The sequence below is a fragment of the Diaporthe batatas genome (genome assembly GCF_019321695.1).
Source record: "Diaporthe batatas strain CRI 302-4 chromosome Unknown Contig00013, whole genome shotgun sequence".
Taxonomy (NCBI): domain Eukaryota; kingdom Fungi; phylum Ascomycota; class Sordariomycetes; order Diaporthales; family Diaporthaceae; genus Diaporthe; species Diaporthe batatas.
This window is the reverse complement of record NW_025408560.1, coordinates 920-22,643: the sequence shown is the minus strand read 5'-3', so window position 1 is coordinate 22,643 and position 21,724 is coordinate 920. Positions and strand designations below refer to the sequence as shown.

Genomic DNA, 21,724 nt, shown 5'->3' with positions numbered 1-21,724 from the left:
ATCCTCTTATTAATATTTTTTATAATTTTTAACTATAAAATTAAAAACTTTTAACTTATAAACTAACTAACTTTAATAAAAATATTCTTTAACTTAATAATTATATTTAAATAATTCTTATATTTTCTCTTAATTAAATCCTAAATAAATTAATATAATCTAATAAAAACCTAAATTCCTTAATCTTTATCTTTCTTCCTTAATATAATAATTTATTTTTAAATTATATAATAAAAATAATATTAACTTTTAAATTATAAATTTTAATAAATAAAATTAAAACTAATTTATTTAAATATATTTATATTAAAAATTAATTAAATAACTTTTAAAATATTTAACATTATTACTATTATTATTTACTAAAACCCTACCTTATTAATAAAAGGGTCCTTATTATTAATACCTTTTAAAACCTCCTTTTCTTATTACTAAATATATCCTTTTATTATTAACTTTAATAATATTCTTTTATACCCTTTAAACTACTTAATTTATTATAATAACCTTATTTTAAATAATTTTTAAAAATACTTATAAATACTTTTAAACAATTTATTAAATCTTAATTACCTTAATAATTAACTTTTAAATATATAACTATTTAAATAATATAATATTCTTATTAATAAACTATATAATTTAACTTTTAAATAAATCTTATATAATAAATATTAAATAATTTAAATTTAATAAATTAATTTAATAATATTATTTATAAAGTTAATTAAATTAATATTATTTTATATTAAAATAAATAGGTTATATATACCTTTATAAGCTAAATTTAAATTAATTATATAAAACTAATATAATATTATTTTTACTTAATTAAGTAATAAAAATAACTTATTACTAATATTAATAAGATTAATAGGGGTATCCTAATAAGAATATTAAAGTTTCTATTCTACCAGTAAAGTTTTAGTTTAATTAAGGAATAGGGGGTATTTAACTAGGGGGGGGGCAACTCTCGTTTTTCCAAGATAGCAGCACTGGCTGACAGGCACACTAGCCACAAGAGCCAGACTTGGACCTACGCCCCACTCTTGCCTCGAGCTAGAACCGCCGCCAATGATTTACACGGGATCACTAACAGCCTTTTGAGTCGTCCAGGGGTAAGACTTGGCTCTTGACCAAGCATCGCTCAACGCGACGGCCCATTTCGGTCTCTGGGAGTAACATTGCGCGACAAAGATTCGAGACAGACCAGCCTCTACCGCCTTGAATCACTCAGTGGCCTTTCAACTCACTCGTGCCTATTTGACGATGGCAGACCAATCTGAAGAAGACGTGCGTGAGGTCAGTATAACGTGGCCGTTTTTGCAATCACGCGCCTCAGGCGCGTCGTGCACTTACTCGGTCACATGCTTATTCCCATCAACAGCGTCTCAAAGCAGCACTCTGGTTCGCAGTTGGCAAAATGGTAGATGAGCAGTCTTTGCGGCGCAATAGGAATGCCACCCCGCAGTTTATCGGTGCTCTCACAGAGATGGTCTGGACCCAGATTGGTGGGCATTTCCCAAACTGCCAACTCTAGAATCCCATGCTTGTGATTACCAGTTCTGACAAGATGAACCAGAAAATGTCGCAATAGATCTGGAGAGCTTCAGTCGCCATGCAGGACGAACATCCATCACTACCGATGATGTTTTGCTCCTTGCCCGGCGCAACGCAGACCTGAACGGCATCATCAAGGATTTTGTGGACGAGCAGAAGGCAGCTAAGATCAGCAAGGGAAAGGGAAGGGCAAAGTAGCCGGGCCTAAGCAGTGGCTCCAATTGCTTTATCGATGACCATCACCCGACAATGACGGCGGATCCGATGGAGCTGTGCTCGAGCCTTTGCGCCTACCACGTCCCTGTCAAAACGCCTGCAGTTGCTTGGACCAAGATGGATCATCCTGTCTTGGTGCGAATCAGGCTCTGAAATCCACAGCACAAGCGGTGAATTGCGTCTCGTTCATGTCAAATCTCCAAAACATGGGACATCCAGTCAGGATCGGCGACGACCCGCGAGTCGCGGACCAGCAGGGCAGAGCAGCGGGTTGGTCGGAATATATTCGCAGGGTGGTCGATTCCCCCGACGGAATGCAATGCTGGGACAACTGTCCGACGGGGTTCGGCTGGTCCCAGTATCCACTTGTGCCTCATACGTACTCGGCGCCAACAGCATCCCTTGAAAGCAAACCCAGCCAGCCGAGCTTGGGCCAAAGCAACGTTTATTGAGGCCAAGATCATCCTGGATACTTTGGAGTAGACAGCCTGGAGCAGATGTGTGTGTCTTCTTATTCTCTTAAAAAAAAAGAAAAAGACCCTTGGCTGTGGCCATAACAAAAGACAAGTAGTGGCTGTGGGGTCGGCAAATGGGAGCGCATGCGAGTTCGGCACGCAGGGTCTCGCTCCGTCCGAACCTTTCAATTCCTCGAGCTCTGACAGGCTATTATTTCCATCCGCATGTCGATCAATTTCAGATACGCGTGTCCAAAGTCTGCCATGCCAGCCTCGCCCCAATACGCTTTGTACTAGAGGATGAACGATTATCCGCACATGAGACCACCCTCGGAGTCAAGACCCGTGTGCATTAATAGCGGCTTTTATTCCTCAGTCATGGATCCTCGACTGGCTACACAGTATGTCTGTCAAACCTTGCTCTCAGCCTTCGTTGTCCAAGCAAGCCACTTTGCCAGTCTCAAGCCAGGTTTGTTGGCTTGCGCAAAAGGAAAACAATCTGGCTCGACAGGAGGGCGCATGCCGTCGCCGTGTTCGTTTACTTTGCAAATTTATGTGCGCGAGACCCCTCGATCGTCTGTGATTACACTTCCCGTTGGAAACCTAATAATGAACCTAAGGCCCTGTGCGCGGAACCGCAGTTCAGAAGGCCGAACTGTAGTGTAAACCCGGGAGCCGTTCCGGAGCCGCCACGGCTACAGCCGTGGACGGACGGCAGCTGTCATGTGCTCGTATCCGGATTCGAATTAGGCAATAATCCAGAGACGGTCGCCTCGCCAATGCGCGGGGGAGGGCTTCCTGGCAGCCTGGGTGCTACTGCGTACTCCTGGCACGGGTTGACGGGCGTGGTCAGCATTGTTGTCATTATAGTTGTCATTATAGTAAGCTCCTGTCAGCCACGCCTGTCAGCGGCCCGGGCAGTTCATGCAGTGCGTGTCTTCCCCTGGGCACTTGGGAAGGCACATCAGCAGGAACTGAGCAGCAGACGAGCCATGTGACAACAGCGCTAGGACTATGGCGAACCGGACCTCGGTGGGCCCTGATGTGCTTGATGAACAGCCCGCCCGAGCTGCCGAGTCGCGAGCATGGCACCAGGGTGAAAAGAGCAAGGGGCCCTGTGCTACCAGAGGTTCCAGAAGGCGGAATTGGTCTTATCCGCCGGGGCCGTGACGGCGTTGGGCTAGCCTAGCGTAACCAGTAACGAGGTGTTGCATGCAAGTGCAGTTCCTGATGCGATCACCCTGTGGCCCCTCCTACTTGTGCCACCCCGGGGTTACCATTATACTCCGTACACTACCACTACATGCCCTTGGATCCTCCGCTGTCATCCCTGACGACTGCACATCCGGCTCTGAAAAACATTGTTGTTACTGCCATGAAACTATTCCTCCTCCTACCCGCTTCTCGTCGAGGAAGATAGGACGGCATGCTCCGAGGCAGTTCCTCGGGATTTGTCCACCCACTCACTCTACTGTTTCCGAGCAGCGAGCGGAATACAGTGTAACCAACAGTCGCCTTGAGACCGGCCGTCGGAGGTGGTCCCCCCCCCACTCCCAAGCCCAAGCTCATCCCTCCCTCGCTGCCTTGATGAGCCAGATGCCGACTCCGCCCCCGATCTCAGACTCGTCCAGCGGCCTGAGGTTCAGAGCCGTCAACGACCCGACACACGAGCGACGCCCAGAAAACCCGGGGCCCGACCCGGCGGCGGCGTTGGGAGGCGTTACGATGAGAGGAGGCCAGGCTCACGGCGGCCCCGGACACAGGGCCGATGGCCCTGGTCCCGAGCTCACGCGCCGCGCCGTAGGGCCTCGGCTCTACCACAAGAAGTCGAGGATGGGCTGTCTCAGATGCAAGGCCCGCCGAGTAAAGGTCAGTTATAAAGTATTCTACTAGTATATCGGTGGAGTTGGGGTACGTCACTAGACAAGAAGGGGGTAATTATACGCGTATATACACGTATTGTCCTTCGTCTGAAGATCGGGTTGGCTGCTTCTTCTTCTTCTTCGCAGTCCCTTCCCATACGATCACAGCCCTACAGCACAGACTTGGATCGCCTGGGCCATCTCGAGCTTGTTCGTCCCTTATAGATTACTGATCAGCCCGCATAGTGCGATGAAGCACGCCCCGTATGTAGCGGCTGTAGCCGTCACCTGGTGGAGTGTGTGTACCCGTCGCGCGGAGCTCCCTCCCAGGGCGGCGCTCGCCAGGACGCCGGCGCCGGTATCAGTCTTCGCGTGACCCGAGCCGAGTCGTCCTCCGGACATAGTGACCCCGGAGTCTCGCCGATCCCATCGTCATCAGCCTCCGCATATCCCGCTTCCGAATCCTGGGCCGGTCGCACCCCAGGCCCGGAGGCGCACCCCAGGCCCGTCCCCGTCGAGCCCGGGGGCTTCTCGCCCATGACCCCCGGCTATACGCCGTACCCGGGCTGCCGAGGTCTCTCGCCATCCCATATCGCCGCCGCCGCCACTGCCCTGCCCCCGATGTCGAGCCGGGCCCCGTCTGTCGTCAGCAACAGTTCGTCATCGCAAACCGGCAGCGTCGTCCGGGAGGCCAACGACTACCTGTCGCACCTGACCAACCCAGAAATCCTCGACATCCCCGAGTCCAAGGAGAGGCGCATCTGGGAGCTGCGGCTGTTGCACAACTACATGATCAACTCGGCACAGGCGGCCGCCGGCAGCAGGGCAGAGCGGCCCCACGGCCCGCACCCACGGCCGTCGGAGGGAGTAACGCCCCAGGACAGCAGCAGCGAGGCGGCGGCGGCGGCGGCGGCGGCGGACGAGGCTGGGCTCGGGGACGCTGGCGCGGCGTTCGGGCAGGGGTCGTTCCTGTGGGGGCTCGAGATCCCCCTGCTGGCGTTCGAGGACGACGCGATACTGTATGCGATGCTGGCGTCGAGCGCGCTCAACATGTGGACCAAGAGTGGCGACGCGCGCGAGCGGGACGAGCTGCGAATGTGCCAGCAGAAGTACCTGTCGATGGCCCTGCGAGAGCAGCGCCAGGCCGTGGGGAGCCTCAGCCGCGACAACGCCGACACCGTGTGCATGTCCTCGCTGATCATCCTGCAGAACTCGTTCGCGCTCGTGCAGACGCTGCCCGTGAGGCCGTGGCAGCCGCCGCTCGAGTGGCTGCGCATGGGGAAGGGCGCCGGCTCCGTGCTGACGGTGGCGAGGGGCTACCTCGGGCCCCTTGGCGGCGGTGGTGAAGGAGGAGGAGGGGACAAGACGACGCGGTTCCTCAGCAGCATGCCCCGCATGGACCCGGACGAGATGTTCACGGCGGCGAACCGCGCGCACCTGACGTGGCTGCTGGACAACGACGGCGGGGCATCCGACGGCGTGGGCGGGGACCACGAGCTGCAGGACAAGGTGACGCTGGGCGTCTACAACCGCGTGCTCAGCTACATCGGCACCGTCCAGAAGGCCATCGCCGACCGCGAGCCGCTGTACGCCGTCTGCCGGCGCTTCATCGGCTTCGCCGTGTGGATGCCCGAGGTGTACCATGACTTCCTGACCCAGCGCCGGCCGCGGGCCCTCGTCACGCTGGCGCACTTCTTCAAGCTGTGGATCCCTTACGAGGACCTGTGGCTGATCGGCAAGACCGGCGAGAACCAGGTCCGCGGCATACAAGAGGCCCTGCCCATCCGGTGGAGGCACAAGGTCGACGGCATCTTTGAGGAGTATCGCATAGTCTGAGTCGTGTGTGGGAGATAAGGGGCGCGGAAGAGTTGGGACGGCTTCACAGCCTCGTCCGGTCACGCATGAGGAATAACACGTCTGCAGCCGAACAAGACAGCCGCCCACGGGTGGCGATGTTATTGATTTGCTAATAATACAGGACAGCCCTAGGCATATATCCCAGCTGGGACCTACCCAAGTATCCTAGGTACGCTCGAGAAGCCATCGGCTACGCCGGTTGGGATACACAAAAGGACAGCGATGAAGGACCGACGAGGAGACGACAGCAACGCGGCGTCAACCGGCTGTCGCTAGACTCTCACCAATACAGAAGACACCATATGATGGTAGTCACTAAACGCACGGCAACCCAGTCATGGATGAATACTGGGCTATTACTTTGCCAGCCACATTTTAGGCCGAGCGCACTTGACGGCCAACAGAAAGTGTAGCAACTCTTATTGCTGGGGGGAGGAACAGTGTATTGAAGAGTATGGTGAGTGTGTGAAACCGTGCGAGGGTGGGCCCGCCTGCGGAACAAGGTTTCAATTCGAGGCACCTCACGAATGTGATTTGAGACAAGGCGTTTGGGGGTCATTATACCCGGAGTCTACCAGCATGAGGGCCACGGCGGCCCAAGTCAGCACATGTCAAAACAAAGAGGTGTATGTATGAAGGCACGCAGTGTACGGGACAAGAGAGAGAGAAAGAGATAGTCAGACTCAGTAATGTTTGGCATCAACAGACCGTGTCACGGGTCATCAGTTAAGCCATGCAAAATTGGTTGAATCATCATGTGGTGGGCACAGACAGGAATGAAAGCTTGTGTCGCAGCACTTGACAACTAACCTTTTGTTTGCGCGGACCGCACCAGCCATAATCAGGAAATTATACATGAGAGCGGCTACCAGTCTGGCATGCACATACTCTCAGGTTTGACGTGGGCTGAGACGAGACGGTGTGCTGAGGCAACTGAACATTGAACAATCCCCAAGCGTCGGCGTCAGTAGCTGATGAGTGTCCGAACAGACAGAAAGCAGAGGCAAGCAACCTTGGAAGTCATGAGAGAGAGAGAGAGAGATCCCACCCAGACGCGGTACGTGCTGGGCGTACGTGTTGGAAGGAATGGGTGATTTCCCCGCACGCATGTCTTTCAGCCGTGTGCTAATGGTCTGACCTGTCACCTAACGCCCCGGCCGGGGACTCGCGGCTGTTAGCACGAGCATTGGACAAGACCGTTTTCCATGAATGAGAGGATGCCAATGCGCGATGTTACTGTCTGTCTCAGAATTTGAGATTAGGTCCAGGGTGGGAATGAGAAGCTGCCGTTGAGCCTTGAACACCAACTAGTACAGCCGCACGTTTTTCATAAAAACAAGTCTAGTGTCTCGTGTAATGTGTTGAGAATTTCGCAAGTACTATAGGGGTATGAACTTTTGCGATTTCCGCTGGTATCACCACCGATTATCTTCTCGGCCGACTTCGTCGTGGAATGCAATCAGAACACCAATGTTCATGCTCGGCCGGAAGATCCGATATGCTCATACCGATCCCTGATGCCCCTTCCATGGTAAATATGTATCGTCCTCTCGATGCTCATAAATAGAATAGCAAGGCATTGCCGAGCGCACTAATTCCCGCCGTAGACATTCCTAAAATCAACCCGTCATGGCTCTGCCAACTCTTTAGTCGCACAGAAGCCACCTAAACTCCGCCGCTGTGCAAGGTCACGACCGAATCGCTTCCCGTCCAATCAATCTGCTTCACGTGTCCTCCCATGTCAGATATGGCACCGCCCGGTCGTTCCTGACATCAAAACAAGTCTGTAAATATGAGTAGTGTCTCCGGGATTTGAGGACCGGGACCGGCTATCGCTTTGTAGTTCCTGGCGACGGTGACAGGTCTTATGTGAACGTCAGCCCGCTGTTGCACCAGTTGCTTACAGGCTGTGAGGTGAGTTAGCGACCAAGGCCTGGAGATTGGGATGGACCATGATAGACTCACCAGGCAACTCAGATACTTGCACCAACTGCAGGTCTTGTGGTGGACATAAAAGTTTTGCAGCAGCACAATGAACACGACAAATACCAACAGCAACGCACCGGCACGGACCAGCCACCAGGCCCACCAGAAAGGCTTTCGACCCTTGAAAAAGCCAACCGGGTTCTTGAGGAACCCTGGTGGTTTGTCTCCCGCGTAGCCTGAGTTGACGGTCGAGTATGGCGATTCGTCGCCTATTCTGCGCCGCAGCGCGTTTGGAGAGTGCAGCACAGACAGGCCAAGCGCCAAGCCCATCAACAAGCCACCGATGTGGGAGAAGTTGTCGACACCAGGCAAGAGGCCGAGGACGAACGAGATAATGATATCCAGCATAATGAACATGAGATCTCGGACAGGCGACAGACGGTCCGACCACGAGTAGAAGAGGTCGAGCAGTGTCAGAGCGATGATGCCGAAAAGTGAGCCGGAGGCGCCGGTAGAAGCCAAACCAGCGCCCGCATAGTTACCACCCAGAACGAAGCCAAATATCCCAGAGCACACGTAGACCAAGAAGAATCGGAGTGACCCGATAGACCTCTCCATCTCCTTGCCCATGGTAAGTTGGAGCAGCAGGTTGAAGCCAATATGGATAAGCCCAGCGTGCATGAACATGGGTAGGATAAAGCGCCACCACTGGTTAGGTTCGGGCTTGTCACTCATGCTTGCGGCGGGGTTGTATTTTGGTTCAGGGATGCCTCCAAAGCCACACAAGTCGGACAATGTACATGTGTATGTGGCGGTATCGGCTGAGGTGGTATCGGGACATGGCCAGCGTATAGTCTCGTTGGCGTTCGTGATTCCGTCCACGTTGTGCATGCAGGGCACGAATCTGGCGCCGAAATTGATCAAGACATACGTCGAAGGGCCGATCATGGGGTTGAATGATGGTTTTGTCATGATCGGAGACTTGGTCAGTTGGACTGGGAGGAATGTCAGTAGCCGAATCGCCGGTGACGAAAAAAAGAAAGGGCTTACCGTTCTTCACAATCTCGCCGATGAAGACGCCCACCTGCACCACGGTGAAGATGTATACCACCCAAGGAATACGGTTGCCATATGCGCCGAACATGCCCAGCTCGCCGAAGCGCACACCTTGCTTCCTCTCCTTCCGTCTACGCTGAGGCGCCTCGTAGACATGGTCGAGATCGTCACTCGGGTCCTTGGCTCCGCGATCCTGCAGAGGTATGGCGTCCTGCGGATGTCCCCGGTCATCGGATGGAGAGCCGTTCCCGCCGTGGTAGGACGTATCCTGGCCTGTCAGGTGCTGGCGACTCGACCCTGCAGACTGATACGAGGTCGCGGGGTAGGCATGGTCGTCGAAAACGGTCTCGAAGGGCGACACGGATTTGGCCGAGACCGGCGAAGGCTCCTGCCCTGGTGGCTGGGTGCCCAGGTGCTGCTGGGTCGTGTATGAGGGAGGGTTCGTCGAGTAGGAAGGCGCATTCGAGTACAGAGATGGTGCCGGCGCGGGTGCAGTGTAGGCTGACGAGCCGTATGTGTCTTGCCTGTGCTGAGGTGGTATCGAGGGTAGCGACGGGACAGCGGAGGCGTAGGTGTCGGATCTGGCTGGGTAGGCTTGGTGGCCCGGCATGGTGTTGCCTCGCTGAGAGTACTGCGAGCTGGCATAGGAGCCCACGGTGTCCTGACGATGAGGACCGTCCATGGGGGCAGGCGAGGAAGTCAGCGGTGGGGGTAGGGGTTTGTTCAGGTGGTCCTGGCTGTAGTAGTCGTGGGAAGCCATGACGGAATTGGGTTGCAGGAGCCGCGATCAGCTCAGCTCACGTTACGACCAGGCGCTAGAAGTTTAACCTTGATCCTCCCCAGATCCCAACCTCACAGTCGGCACGGCGGCCGAGAGAGAGCGAGCGAGCGACAACGCAGGCAGGACTATGTTGAACGAGTGTGGGCGTGTGTGTGTGTCGCTGCCGACGGCCAGTCGGAGAGAGAAGAACCAAAACGAAAGAGAATATGTCTGGAGATGCAGATGGAGGAGGGAGGTGGCGATGGGGATGGGGCGTCCGGCCAGGACGGGCGGAATGCAGATGTGTTGATTGAATGGGGAAGTTGGGGGAGGAGTAGGATCGGGTTCTCAGGAGGTTTTGGTTTCAGGGACCCGAAATCTTGAAAATGCGCTGCCGCTTTGATGCAGCTGTGCCTATCCCTGTCTGGACACATGCAAGAAGGCTGTACTCTGTCTACACCACTAACTACTTAAGTACCTAGATACTTAGGCACCTAGGTAACTTATCACTGCCTACTAGGTAGTTAGGTACTTGGGTACCTAGGTACCTTGCCGGAAGACATCCTACTAGAAGCACTCGCCAGACTCAGAAGAAGGCTGAGCTCAAGTTCATCTGCCAAGCAGACCGATGGTGGTTGTGGCTGTCAGTCTCGCTGCCCCACACGGCGCAGATGACAAACGAAGAGACCACGCAGAACGCTGAGCGCGGCAAGTGGCAGTGCAGCGAGTTGAACATGTTGACCGACGGCAGAGGTGGGCTGGCAACTGGGTGGTGGGTGATTGATCGATTGATTGCGAATAGTGGGCCGCAAACCGAGGCGGCTTCTGCTCGGCTGCTCGGTCTGGCCTGCCCAGCTCTTTGCGCCGTCCGACCATGTCATCATCTCTTGTTGATCGCACCCCCAGCTGACGTTGACGTTGACCTGCCCGCAGCAGACGGGGCGGCGAGTGGGTTCTGCCGGCAGAGACTTGGAAGAGGGGCCATGGGACTGGCTGGGTCTTCTGGCCCCATCAGCAATGAATTGTTGCTTGCCGCTGCCCGTTTTTAGAAACCCAATCCAGTTTCGGTATTTCTTGTGTCACGACGGACACATCACCATGGCTAGCAGAGTGTGGTTTCGCGTGAATTGCGTTGGGACTTAGCACGGCTCAGACGGCGTCAGCAACCCGTGCTGCAACTGTCATTCTGCACGCCTTTGTCGGCTTAAATGAGGAGGCTGCACCACCATCTCAGGGTCAACAGCCAACCCTTGAAAACCGTCCAATGAGTATGCTTATTCCGCTGATGGGAAGCCGACCGCCCAGATGTAGACCGCCACAGTTGTTTTGAATTGTTGGTGTACGGATAAACAGGGCCTGGCGCACAGCCATCAACTGGGATGTGCTGTGTACGCATACGAGAATATCAGCGGTTTTGTCCGTGGCGGTTCACTACCGGCGAACGTTGTGCGGTCAGTGGCTGAGCTGCGAACCGTATGTACGGAGTACTCCGTACCTATGCGGGCTGCAGCCGTCAACCACAGTGACCGCCTCACTACCGCCCAACTACATATTTGTTAGATAGCTGAGGAACCGTGAGAGTATAGACACTGGTGCTTTCGAGTAGAAATAATCCAAGAAGGTTGCAAGACAGGATACAAAGCTGGGCAGAAGCCGTGGTGGAACTGTATGTACTTGAAGCCCTGGTTTGAGTCTCTCCTCTAGACTGGTCTCTGAACCGCTCGAAAGCTGTCAGGGCTACCGGGGGAGGGGGGGAGGGGGGGGGGCTGGGCTGGCTCGGGGCGCGGACTGGCTGACACCTGAGAGATAAGGGTTGTTATCAGCGCAACCCAGACATCCCGCCAAAAAGTTTCGCGACGAGGCCTGGACCCTTTTCGAAGATCCCATCTGCACCCATCGCGCCGCGCATCATATTCACGACCGAAAATGGGAGCCGTACGGACAAAAACGGTCAAGAACAAGCACGCCACGCGTGGCTCTGGCATCAAGAACAGCAAGGCAGCCAGCAGGGTCGAGAATGACCCTGTCGTCAAGGCAAAGAAGAATAAGAACGGCGGAAAGGCGCCCCTAAAACCGAGCCAGATCGTCAAGGAGCTGCAGAAGAAGCGCAAGAAGAAGGTCTACAGCGAGAAGGAGCTGGGGATACCGAAACTCAACATGGTGACTCCAATCGGGGTGGAGAAGCCCAAGGGCAAGAAGAAGGGCAAGGTTTTTGTCGATGACAGGGTAAGTGCCGCGCAGCCCTGCTCCTGGGCAACCGCTCTGTCCTTAATCACCGGTAATCTATTTTGATCCGGCCACTGACCAACAATCCGCTGGGCAGGAGAGCATGAATACGATCCTATCCATGGTCCAGGCCGAGAAGGACGGCCAGATCGAGTCCAAGATGATGAAGGCGCGGCACATGGAGGCGATTCGCGAGGCGCGCAAGCAGGAGGCCGAGAAGAAGGCGGCCGAGCGGAAGGAGAAGCTGGACGAGACCAAGGAGTCGCTGCGCAAGAAGCGCAAGAGGCCCGAGCGCCGCGACGACGACGACAAGGCGACCGAGCGGTCCATGAGGAACGTTGAGCTGCAGGGCACCAAGGCCGCCAAGCCTAAGAAGAAGAAGAGTGTCTCGTTTGCGTGAGAGGAACCCGAGGGAGCTCCCCAGATGAGGGAACGAACCGCTTTGTGGGCATGCATGAGCACTAGAGGCGCGAGGTGGAATCATTGCATGGCGTTTTTGGAGTTTTCGGACAAACCGGCGGCGGATTAAAAAGATTCAGGCTCATGGGTTTCCTGGTGGATGGCTTCGCCTCTGTGTCTGGTGGTGAAATCTCACCTACACAGGACGACACAGGGCTACTCAACGGCCACTGGAAGTCGTTTCGTCCGAGGATCGCAGCCGGTGAAGAAGGATGGATGGCAAATTCGCTTGTGAGACTTCGGGTCCAAGTGCCGGTACCATCTCCTTTATCACAGGCTCATCCATGCGCGTTCGTCCTCGCTTGATGGGTCCAGGGACCCGATCTAGGACCACCTTCTAGTCTAATATTTGTCTAGAGAACAATCGTATACCCCAGGCCGTAAAGCGCCTCTGTGTCTATTCTAATCACTTCCCGCCTACAATGTCTGGAATCTTTCCCGTCCGCTCTGCCAGTCATAACATGCGTATGCGTGTTTGAATTGTTCACTCTGTGATCCTGACCTCCATCTTCCGCCGCATTGGTTCGAAGCTTGACCCATACTGTGGTTTGAGCACAGTGGTGCCGTTTGTCTGATTGTTGATTGAATTTAGATCTACATTTGCCGCCATGTACTTCAAGAAGTTGGATACCTAACACGGTCAGCACCACTTTGAGCCCCAGCAAATCTCAAGTTGGGACAGGTCATACAGGCTTCGCATGCCATCGACCACCGCTTGGCTCGAAGAACGCGAGGTGGCCACCGAGAGACGTTGTTAGGCAGACAGTATGTGGGTTCTTCTTGAACTCCTGGTAGGGTATGGCCTGCTCCACGGCGATCTGTTTATGGTCAGCAGTATGTTCCCGCACTGTGCCCCATGTGCCGGGGACTCACCGGGTCGTCTGCGGCCTGGATAGCTAGGTACGGTATTCGAATCGCAAGCACCGAGTCGCTCGAGGAAGCGTCACGGTAGTAGGCTGATTCTGTGGGATAACCCCAAGATATACACCTAGAGCCCCTTAGCGTGTGCCAACACATTCCGCTTTCAATTTCACATACTGGACTTCCCTATCGAACTCGTAAAGATAGGTGACGTTCTGGATGGCCTCAAAATCTAGCTTTGTGTGTTTGATTATGGAGTCTTTGTGCCGCATGATAAGCTTCTTCATGTTAGCTAGGAGCGCAGATAGTCAGCCAAGAGCACATTGATAGAATAGATCGTACCTGTTTGCACGAACTTCCCATGACCCGTTGGTACAATTCCTTGCCAAGCAGAGAGCCTTGTAGCTGAATATTGGACACCTCGAGGTTGAACGGGTTGCCGACAACGACGGCGGCGTTGAGGAGGCAGTTGGAGCCCTCCTCACCCACGAAGTTGGTCAGGATGTTGGCGCCCAAAGAGAAGCCCAGGCCAAACAGGGGCCGATTTGGGAACGTCCTCCTCGCCCACCTCACAACCTGCCTCACGTCCCAGGTCGCCCTCGCGTTGAAGAGCACACCGCTCGTGACTTCGCTGTTCGCGCAGCCCCTCGAGTTGACGACGCAGCACTCCCAGTCGCCGCCGCCCTCCGAGACCAACGGCTCAATGCAGTGTCGGAGATAGACCTCGTAGGAGCCACCTGATAGGCCATGTAGCACGATGAGCATGGGTCTGCTGTCGTCCGACGCCACTGAGTCGAATTCGGCATCGTTGAAATACGACGTCCGCGGCGGGAGGGCGTCGTCGTGTTCCCGGTGCGGAGGAGTAACAAAATCCACGGCAAAAGTGCCGGTGTAGGTATGGTGATCGGCGTTGAAGATCTTCCTCTTGTAGTATACCTGGGGTGCACTCTTGCCCACGGCTGTCCACATGGTCTGCAGGTGGCCGTTGAAGAGGAGCGGGTTCAACTGGCACGTCGGAGTGATCTTCTCACAGATCTTCAGCAGGTCGGTCTGGGTGCCATCCTTCTCCCTCAGTGCCAGGGGTGACACATGGTGAGTGTATTTTATCTTGGCACGGCCGAGCCAGTCCATTGGCGACCGCAAGGCCCGAAGGAAGAGTGATCGGGACAGTGTCGAGGAATGCGAGTGTCCCAAGGGTACGAGTGCGGGAGGCAAAGTCGATGAGATGAGATCAGAGAATCCAATGGGACTGACTGCACACCGGGACGGCGATGAGAATCTCGCAGAGCTAAAAACAAGGGCGAACGTGGCATCTCCGGATGCAAGATAACCTTCTCTGATTTGGGAGCTCGTGCATCAGACCTGCAGCAACGTGTGAACTGTCATCGGCAAAGCTGGTGGGGCACTCCTTGGATTCGCCTTGTGACGAGATCCAGATCCAGGTTCCAGATTCCGGGTCCTCGTCCCCAATGCTGCCTCGGCACCTCGGACATGATGCCGACCACGGCTCCGATGATGAGGTGAGTGCTGGGCATGCACGGGCCACCGGGCGCACGTGGCGGTCGCGGCTTCCAGCTTCCTTGAAGCCGCATCTGGCCAGGGATCGGCATCTTGAACCTCGACGTCCTTTGTAACTTTGTCCCTGCCCAGCCTGCTTTGCTGGAAGGTGCTGTGTGTCTCTGCCCCTTGCCTTCCCACCCCACCCCATCCCATACCTTGCGCTCCGGGATGACACGAACCAACGATGACTGCCGCCACGATTAGATGATTACGACACCAGAAGACCGGTGGATGAAATAAGCTGTAGACGGAGGGAGGTCCGGTCATTGGCAGCTTGCGCTGGAGTGGCAGATGCCGCCATGAACAACTGGGGCCAGCAGCCTGCGGGCCATGGGCAGGCCTACAATGGCCATGGCTATCAACAGATGGCCCCTCAGCCTGGATATGCGCAACAACAGCAACAACAGCCGCAACTTCAACAGCCGCAACTTCAACAGCCGCAACTTCAACAGCACCAGCACCAGCACCAGCAGCAGCAGCAGCACCACCAGCACCAGCATCAACAATATGGGTCTGGGAACTCGATGGCATTTATGGGCAACCAGCAATATCAGGCAGGCGCCCACTTCCTTCCTGCGCCTGCCCAGCATGCCCAGATGCAGTCGATGCAGCAATACGCCCACGCCCAAGTTCACCCTCAGGCGCCTCAGGCACATCAAACACACGCCCAACATGCCGCCGTTAACAACTTTCACGCGCAACAGCAGCACCAGCACCAGTACCAGCACCAGCACCAACAGCAACACCAGCAGCAACATTTTAGCAACGGCACCTACCAGCACCATCCGCCGGCCCGCCAGCTTCAGCCTCAACCACAGCTCCAACCTCAACTCCAGTCGCACCCTCAATACGTCTCCCACCACAACTACCCGCCGCAAGTAGCGACTCCTTCTCCTCGACCGATACAACAACGCATTCCTTCTCAACCTGTCCAGCCTCTGCAGCAGCCCTTACACTCCCAGCAGCAGCAGCAGCAGCAACAGCAGCAACAACATCAACAACCGATACACCACACCCAGCAGCTGATCCCCCAGAAAAGACGATCTGTGCAGCAACTGCAATCCCCACGGACGAACAGCCCGCACATGCCAACGGGACAACTACAAACCGCGCAACAACTACAATCTCCGCGCGTGAGCAGCCCGCACATACAACCGGCTCAGCTACAGGCAGCGCAGGCATACCAGTCCCCGAAAGTGAACAGTCCGCACATACAACCATCACAGCTGCATGTAACGCAACCGTATCAGTCCCCGCGACTGAGCAGTCCGCACATACAGCCATTACAATTACAGGCGGCGCAGCCGTACCAGCCGCCACACCCGAGTAGCCCACACATACAACCATCACAGCTTCAGGCCACGCAGCAGTACCAGTCGCCGCGAGTGAGCAATGCGCACAAGCCTGCAGCGAAGCCGCCACTGCCCCAGCAATTACAGTCTCCGCGAGTGACCACTTCGCACATCCAATCGCCCCAGCTGCAGTCAGCAGCGAAACTGCAGTCTCCGCGGGTGAACAATCAACAACCGCCGACAACCCATCAACAACAACCAGCTTCGACGGCACGCACGCCTGTAAAGGTCGAGTCGCCAGTGCCACCGCCGGCCCAGCCACCGCCGGCCCAACCACCGCCTGCGTTGCAAGCTCAGCAGTCTTCGGAACGCAAACCACCCACAACAGCGGTCCAGCCGCAGCGGCACGTTCCTGATAGTATCGATCCCACTCAGCTCCACATGAGTATCGATCCTACCCAGCTCATGTTGAAGCGGGAGCCCCCAGCACCCGCGAGGAAGTCTTTGCCTGCCCCTGTCGCGAGGTCGCCGAGCGTGTCGACCAAATCACCAAGCATGCCGCATGTGCAGACGCCAACGAGTCACTTCGACACACCTGCTGTTCTCACCTGCGTGGCAGATGACTGCTTTCAGACTGCCCATGCAGCTGTGCAGGACATCGCGACGTCGCTGGACCAGCGACGCGTGGACGAATACTACAAGCTCATTGCGACAGGCCTTGGTTGTCTCGACGCTGCGCTCAACCTCAACAAGCTGGCTCCACGCGCCGAGGCGAACGTTCGTTTGCGATACGCTACCGCGCTCAGTGAGGAAACCGACAACTTGATGGATGCAGAGACCGCCTTGACCAAAGGCATCGCGATTTGTGAAAAGAACCGATTCACAGACCTGAAATATTGTATGCAGTTTCAGCTGCTCAAAGTCCTGTTCAGGAGAAATCGCAAGGCTGCCTTTGTGGAGATAGAGAAGAACATCAACGATGCGTTGACGTACAAAGCAGTTGACTGGGTGTACGCCTTCCGATTTCTGAAGGCTTCCCTTCACCTACAATCCAGCAGCCCGGCTGATGCACCGGCCCTGGAAAACCTCCGCAGCATCACAGGCCTTGCGCAACACCAGGGGGACACCGCAATAGCGGTGTTGGCTTCTCTTCTTGAGGGCATCGTGCACCTAAAGGCCAGAAAAGAAGACTCGATCGTACGGGTTCAAACATGCATAGCACAAGCATCAAGATACCAGCTCGACCCGTCCGTCCAGATACCTCAAATCGAAGTTCTCACCTTGCTCCTGGACCTGGCCTGTACTCTGCAGCAAAAGGCGCCCCAGATCGCCATGCAGAAGCTCAAGGCACTTCAGGCACGCATGGATGAGCTTGTGCAGGCACACGACTGGGACAAGATGCTGGATGTTCTCCACCTCCCGCTCAAGAAACAGACAAACTCGAGTGCTTCCGTCACCGGTGACACCAAGACCATCGTCCAGCCTGGAGATGGGGAGCACAACTTCATAATCTTGTCATTTGTCACCAAAGTCCATGCTTTTGTTTTAGCGTAAGGCTGGTGATATCCCCGGTCCAAGCACATGTGGCTAATGGTTATCCAGGTATGTCCTGAGCGGCCTAGCGTTGTTGTACCAAGGAGCGAAAAGCGAAAAGGTCATGGAGTATTGGTCCGAGGCCTTGAACATGCTCGGGAAGAGTAAGTTGGCCCCGAAGTCTGTCGTTGATTCCACTTCTGACTTCCAATGGACATGTTAGCTCCTGCACACGCCCGACCACCCGCTCACTCCTTGCCGATGGCCATAGAACAGGCCAGCTGGCAAGCAGAGGTGAAACGCTACGTCTACGCCTTAATCGCACTGATATCGGCCACGCGCACACAGTGGAGCAAGGTGCACGACTGCATTCAGAAGATCGAAGCCCTCAGCCCAAAGCCCGAGGGCGGCCGGCTCGGCCTGCTGGTGCTCTACGTGACAGGAGTGTATTATCAGGGCACTGGTGATTTTCGCCGAGCGCTCCAGGTATACAGCGATCAGCGCTTCGCCATCCCAGCCGCCGGTACTGACGAGACCAATCCGGGGACACCTCCTCCTGAGGTAGCCCTTCTCGCAGCCATGAACAAGATATGGATCATGCAGGACCCGGCCCACCGGGACGACGGAGAGCTCACCGAACTCACAGAGAAGATCACGCCGTACTGTTTGGACCACGCAGATGTCGACATCCGGACCGCCTTTAATCTTATGCAAGCGGCACTTCAGACAGAACCGCGCCAGTCGATGCAGACGGTCAAGAAACACATCCAGGTTGGCCTAAAGTGGGCTCAGGGTGCGAACAACACCCAACTTCTCGCTGTAGCTCTGAACCTCATGCGGTCGGTGCTCTTCGAAAACGTCGTCGGCGACCAGGCCGTTAAGAGCGCCAAGGCGGGGCGGCAGCAGGCGCACAAGGCGGGCAACCTGCTGTGGATGAGCGTAGCCGACGGCATGCTGGCGCAGACGGAGGAGATGCAAGGACAAGTAGACGAAGCGGAACGGCTACGTCTAGATGGAACGCGATATGCGAACGAGGCCCTCGCAGGGCCTGGGGAGGAGTGAGGAGCCACGAGTACAAGCTCAACAAACAACTCGTGGTCGGCTGGACCTGTAATTGCGCATCATGGGTTCAAAAAGTAATGTTGCATGAAATTTGCAAGGAGCATTTATTTGGTCAGCATGTGGGCGTTCACTCAGGAGCCGCCTTGGCTTGTGATGGTGGCTGGTGTATTTGTCCTTTGGGTGCTTCTTGGGCTGGCTTTAAGATATACCCCTTGCAGCTACGAGCTCTAGCAAAAAGTTAAACATTCGCCATTGCCTAACAAGATTCCGCGTCTATACCTAGGTATATTTCCGAGCCCTGGTCGGTCGTCAACCACGCGGTCGCAGCAATCAATCCCGCATAACCTATCAGACAACCTGCAAAGAAAACCCCGGTAACTTCTCACCATTGTAGGGCAACCTCGTGGGAGACAGCTGGGAGACAAGCCTCTGCGGGGCCAGTCTCCCCAGGGGTGGCCAGATGGTCCCTGAGATGGGTCCTCACACCTACTCCGTAGAAGTTGGTAAGCCACAAGGGTCCTGGCATGACACTAGAAAGCTTCTTGAAGGTGTGGCGGTATTATAGCAATACCGTGTACGAAGCAAGCTTTCAAGTGTGAAGTCACGTATTTCTGGGGCCAAATTTGAAGCTGAGCTAACAGCTTGTGGATTCATAGTTAGTTATGTAAGCAGGCCCTGTAGGCAGCCAAAACCACGCTTTTGCAGGTGCCCTTTAATAGCTAATTCTTCTAATTAATAATCTAACTATTTATACCTTTAAATATTAAATTTCTTATAAATTTTAATATTTTAATATATAAGTATAAAATAAAATATATAAAAATAATTATTTTTATTAAAAGAATTTTATTTTATTTTTATATTTAATAAAATAATTATAATTAACTTTAATATTATTAAATATATTTTTAAATAATTATTAGTTTAATTATTATTTAATTTAAAATAAATATTTATATTTTAATTATATAAAGTTAAATTATTTTAATAATAATAATAATTATAAAAACTTTATTTATTAAATTAAATAATAATAATATTTATTTATTAATAATTATTATTTATAAATAAATAATCCTTAAATTAATTAAAAGTTTTATAGTAAATATTATACTTTTTTATATTATTATTATTAATATAATTAATTTATAATTAAATTAAAGAATATATTAATAAATATTAATTTTATTATTTTATATTAATTTTTTTATTTTTAATTAATTTTTTTAATATTTTAAATATTTATTTTTTAATTTAATAAGAATTATAAGTAATAATTTAAAAAATTAAATAAAAGTATAATATTAAGTTTAAAGTTATTAAAATAGTTTATATTACTTAAAATAATTATATTAATTAAAAATTTAACTTAATTATTATGTATTTTAATAAAATATAATTTTTATTATATTAAATAAAATAAATAAAATTATTATTTTAATAAATTTATATTTTTTAATAATAAACTTTAATAACTTTAAACTTTTAAAGTTAATATAAAAATAATATAATTAATTTTTAATATTAATTATATAACTTTTATAAAGGTTTATTATATTAATAAAAGTTTATTTATAAAAATTTTTTATAATAATTTTATTAAATAAATTTAATTTTTAAAATTTTTAATATAAAAATTTTTAAAAACTTTTAACTTAATATTATAAATATTTTTATTTTCAATAAATTTAAAAGAATATAAGTTTAACTTTATATTTTTATAATTTTTATAAATTATAATTAAATAAATTTTATAAAATTATTAAATAACTTTAATAATTTTATTAAATAAATATTTATTAATAAATTAAATTAATTTATTTTTATAAAATAATTATATAAATTTTAAATTAATATAATATTTTTACTTTTAAGTTATATTTTTTAATTTTTATTTTATAAAATAATTATATATTAATTTTATTTAATATTTTTAAAAGTTTTTTAAAGTTTTTATTATTATAATAATAATTTATAATAATTTATATTATTTTATTAAAAATTTTTATTAATTAATTAAATATTTATATTAAAATTATTAATAAGTTATTTTATTTAATAATTATAATAATTATAAAAGAATTTATTAAATATATTAAGGTTTATATTAATAAAATAATTAAATAAAAATTTTATTATTTTTAATAATAATTTAATTTATAATATAATTATTTTTTTTATTATATAAAATTAGTTAAAATACTATTAAAAAGTTAAAAGTTATATAATTTAAATTAATTAATATTATTTTAATATAGTTAATAATTTTTAATTTATAAATTAATAAATAAATTATTTATTTTATTTTAAAAATTTAATTTATAATATATTAATAATAAATATTAAACTTTATATTATTATAATTTAAAAGAAAATAATATTTATTTTAATTATAGTAAATAAAATTATTAAATAAAAATTATAAAATTAAATCTACTTTTTAAAAATATTTATAATTTATTAATTAATTAAAATATTATTTTAAAAAGTCCTTTATAATAATAAATAACTTAATTTATTTAATTAATTATATAATATAATTATAAATTAATATAATAAAATAATTAATTAAAGTTATTTTAAAGTAAATTTTTTAAAAATATTTAAATTTATTTTATTAAAAATAACCTTAAATAAAAAATATTATAACTTTACTTTTATATAAAAATAATAATAAAGTTAAAAACTTTTAGGAATCTTTAATAATATTTACTTTAAAATTAAAACTATTAAAGTATTTTTATATAAAAATAAATATTAATAATTTTTATTTTTTATAATAAATTATTTTATAAAATATAAAATATTTTATAACTTTTTTATATTTAGTTTATTAATAATTATAACTTTTATACTTTTTAATTATAGTTTTTAAATTTATTATTATTTTAAATTTTTAATAATATAGTTTTAATTATATTTATTTATAAATTTTATATAAATAAATAATATTAATAATATTAACTTTTTAATTATAAAAATATTTTTATTATTATAAAATTTATTATAATTAATAAACTTTTAAAGAATTTTATAATT

General features: G+C 49.2%; 6 protein-coding genes across 6 annotated transcripts; 4 read left to right on the top strand and 2 right to left on the bottom strand.

Moving 5' to 3' along the window:
* The first annotated feature begins 1,003 nt into the window (after positions 1–1,003).
* On the top strand, positions 1,004–2,679 carry KVR01_010552 (uncharacterized protein). The gene is made up of 3 exons (XM_044787629.1): positions 1,004–1,302; positions 1,388–1,511; positions 1,583–2,679. The coding sequence occupies exons 1-3, from the start codon at positions 1,270–1,272 to the stop codon at positions 1,756–1,758; spliced, it is 333 nt and encodes a 110-aa protein (XP_044640711.1). The 5' UTR covers positions 1,004–1,269; the 3' UTR covers positions 1,759–2,679.
* An 871-nt stretch (positions 2,680–3,550) lies between these two features.
* Positions 3,551–6,783, top strand: KVR01_010568 (uncharacterized protein). The gene is made up of 2 exons (XM_044786698.1): positions 3,551–4,100; positions 4,340–6,783. Exons 1-2 carry the CDS (start codon positions 3,819–3,821, stop codon positions 5,927–5,929), a joined length of 1,872 nt encoding a protein of 623 aa, XP_044640727.1. The 5' UTR covers positions 3,551–3,818; the 3' UTR covers positions 5,930–6,783.
* Positions 6,784–7,118: 335 nt separating this feature from the next.
* KVR01_010171 (uncharacterized protein) lies at positions 7,119–10,035 on the bottom strand. The gene is made up of 3 exons (XM_044782934.1): positions 8,927–10,035; positions 7,916–8,871; positions 7,119–7,857 (listed from the first exon to the last, which is right to left on the bottom strand). The coding sequence occupies exons 1-3, from the start codon at positions 9,690–9,692 to the stop codon at positions 7,816–7,818; spliced, it is 1,764 nt and encodes a 587-aa protein (XP_044640330.1). The 5' UTR covers positions 9,693–10,035; the 3' UTR covers positions 7,119–7,815.
* Positions 10,036–11,298: 1,263 nt separating this feature from the next.
* KVR01_010377 (uncharacterized protein) lies at positions 11,299–12,783 on the top strand. The gene is made up of 2 exons (XM_044792655.1): positions 11,299–11,918; positions 12,016–12,783. Exons 1-2 carry the CDS (start codon positions 11,619–11,621, stop codon positions 12,316–12,318), a joined length of 603 nt encoding a protein of 200 aa, XP_044640536.1. The 5' UTR covers positions 11,299–11,618; the 3' UTR covers positions 12,319–12,783.
* Positions 12,760–14,696, bottom strand: KVR01_010688 (uncharacterized protein). Its single transcript, XM_044791407.1, has 5 exons — positions 13,581–14,696; positions 13,416–13,516; positions 13,251–13,365; positions 13,067–13,195; positions 12,760–13,008 (listed from the first exon to the last, which is right to left on the bottom strand). The coding sequence occupies exons 1-5, from the start codon at positions 14,367–14,369 to the stop codon at positions 12,862–12,864; spliced, it is 1,281 nt and encodes a 426-aa protein (XP_044640847.1). The 5' UTR covers positions 14,370–14,696; the 3' UTR covers positions 12,760–12,861.
* Positions 14,697–14,873: 177 nt separating this feature from the next.
* On the top strand, positions 14,874–19,256 carry KVR01_010594 (uncharacterized protein). Its single transcript, XM_044789878.1, has 3 exons — positions 14,874–17,640; positions 17,693–17,787; positions 17,847–19,256. Exons 1-3 carry the CDS (start codon positions 15,098–15,100, stop codon positions 18,683–18,685), a joined length of 3,477 nt encoding a protein of 1,158 aa, XP_044640753.1. The 5' UTR covers positions 14,874–15,097; the 3' UTR covers positions 18,686–19,256.
* Positions 19,257–21,724: the final 2,468 nt, after the last annotated feature.

Bases quoted from the DNA above. Each gene is read 5' to 3' on its own strand.
- KVR01_010552 (XM_044787629.1), top strand. From the start codon at position 1,270: ATGGCAGACCAATCTGAAGAAGACGTGCGTGAG. The intron at 1,303-1,387 runs GTCAGTATAACG...TCCCATCAACAG, and splicing joins CTGAAGAAGACGTGCGTGAG to CGTCTCAAAGCAGCACTCTG. The intron at 1,512-1,582 runs GTGGGCATTTCC...AAGATGAACCAG, and splicing joins GATGGTCTGGACCCAGATTG to AAAATGTCGCAATAGATCTG.
- KVR01_010568 (XM_044786698.1), top strand. From the start codon at position 3,819: ATGAGCCAGATGCCGACTCCGCCCCCGATCTCAGACTCGTCCAGCGGC. The intron at 4,101-4,339 runs GTCAGTTATAAA...CAGCCCGCATAG, and splicing joins GCAAGGCCCGCCGAGTAAAG to TGCGATGAAGCACGCCCCGT.
- KVR01_010171 (XM_044782934.1), bottom strand. From the start codon at position 9,692: ATGGCTTCCCACGACTACTACAGCCAGGACCACCTGAACAAACCCCTA. The intron at 8,872-8,926 runs GTAAGCCCTTTC...CATTCCTCCCAG, and splicing joins CGGCGAGATTGTGAAGAACG to TCCAACTGACCAAGTCTCCG. The intron at 7,858-7,915 runs GTGAGTCTATCA...CTCACCTCACAG, and splicing joins GCAAGTATCTGAGTTGCCTG to CCTGTAAGCAACTGGTGCAA.
- KVR01_010377 (XM_044792655.1), top strand. From the start codon at position 11,619: ATGGGAGCCGTACGGACAAAAACGGTCAAGAACAAGCACGCCACGCGT. The intron at 11,919-12,015 runs GTAAGTGCCGCG...TCCGCTGGGCAG, and splicing joins AGGTTTTTGTCGATGACAGG to GAGAGCATGAATACGATCCT.
- KVR01_010688 (XM_044791407.1), bottom strand. From the start codon at position 14,369: ATGGACTGGCTCGGCCGTGCCAAGATAAAATACACTCACCATGTGTCA. The intron at 13,366-13,415 runs GTATGTGAAATT...AAGGGGCTCTAG, and splicing joins GAGTTCGATAGGGAAGTCCA to GTGTATATCTTGGGGTTATC. The intron at 13,196-13,250 runs GTGAGTCCCCGG...GACCATAAACAG, and splicing joins TCCAGGCCGCAGACGACCCG to ATCGCCGTGGAGCAGGCCAT.
- KVR01_010594 (XM_044789878.1), top strand. From the start codon at position 15,098: ATGAACAACTGGGGCCAGCAGCCTGCGGGCCATGGGCAGGCCTACAAT. The intron at 17,641-17,692 runs GTAAGGCTGGTG...ATGGTTATCCAG, and splicing joins GTCCATGCTTTTGTTTTAGC to GTATGTCCTGAGCGGCCTAG. The intron at 17,788-17,846 runs GTAAGTTGGCCC...TGGACATGTTAG, and splicing joins CTTGAACATGCTCGGGAAGA to CTCCTGCACACGCCCGACCA.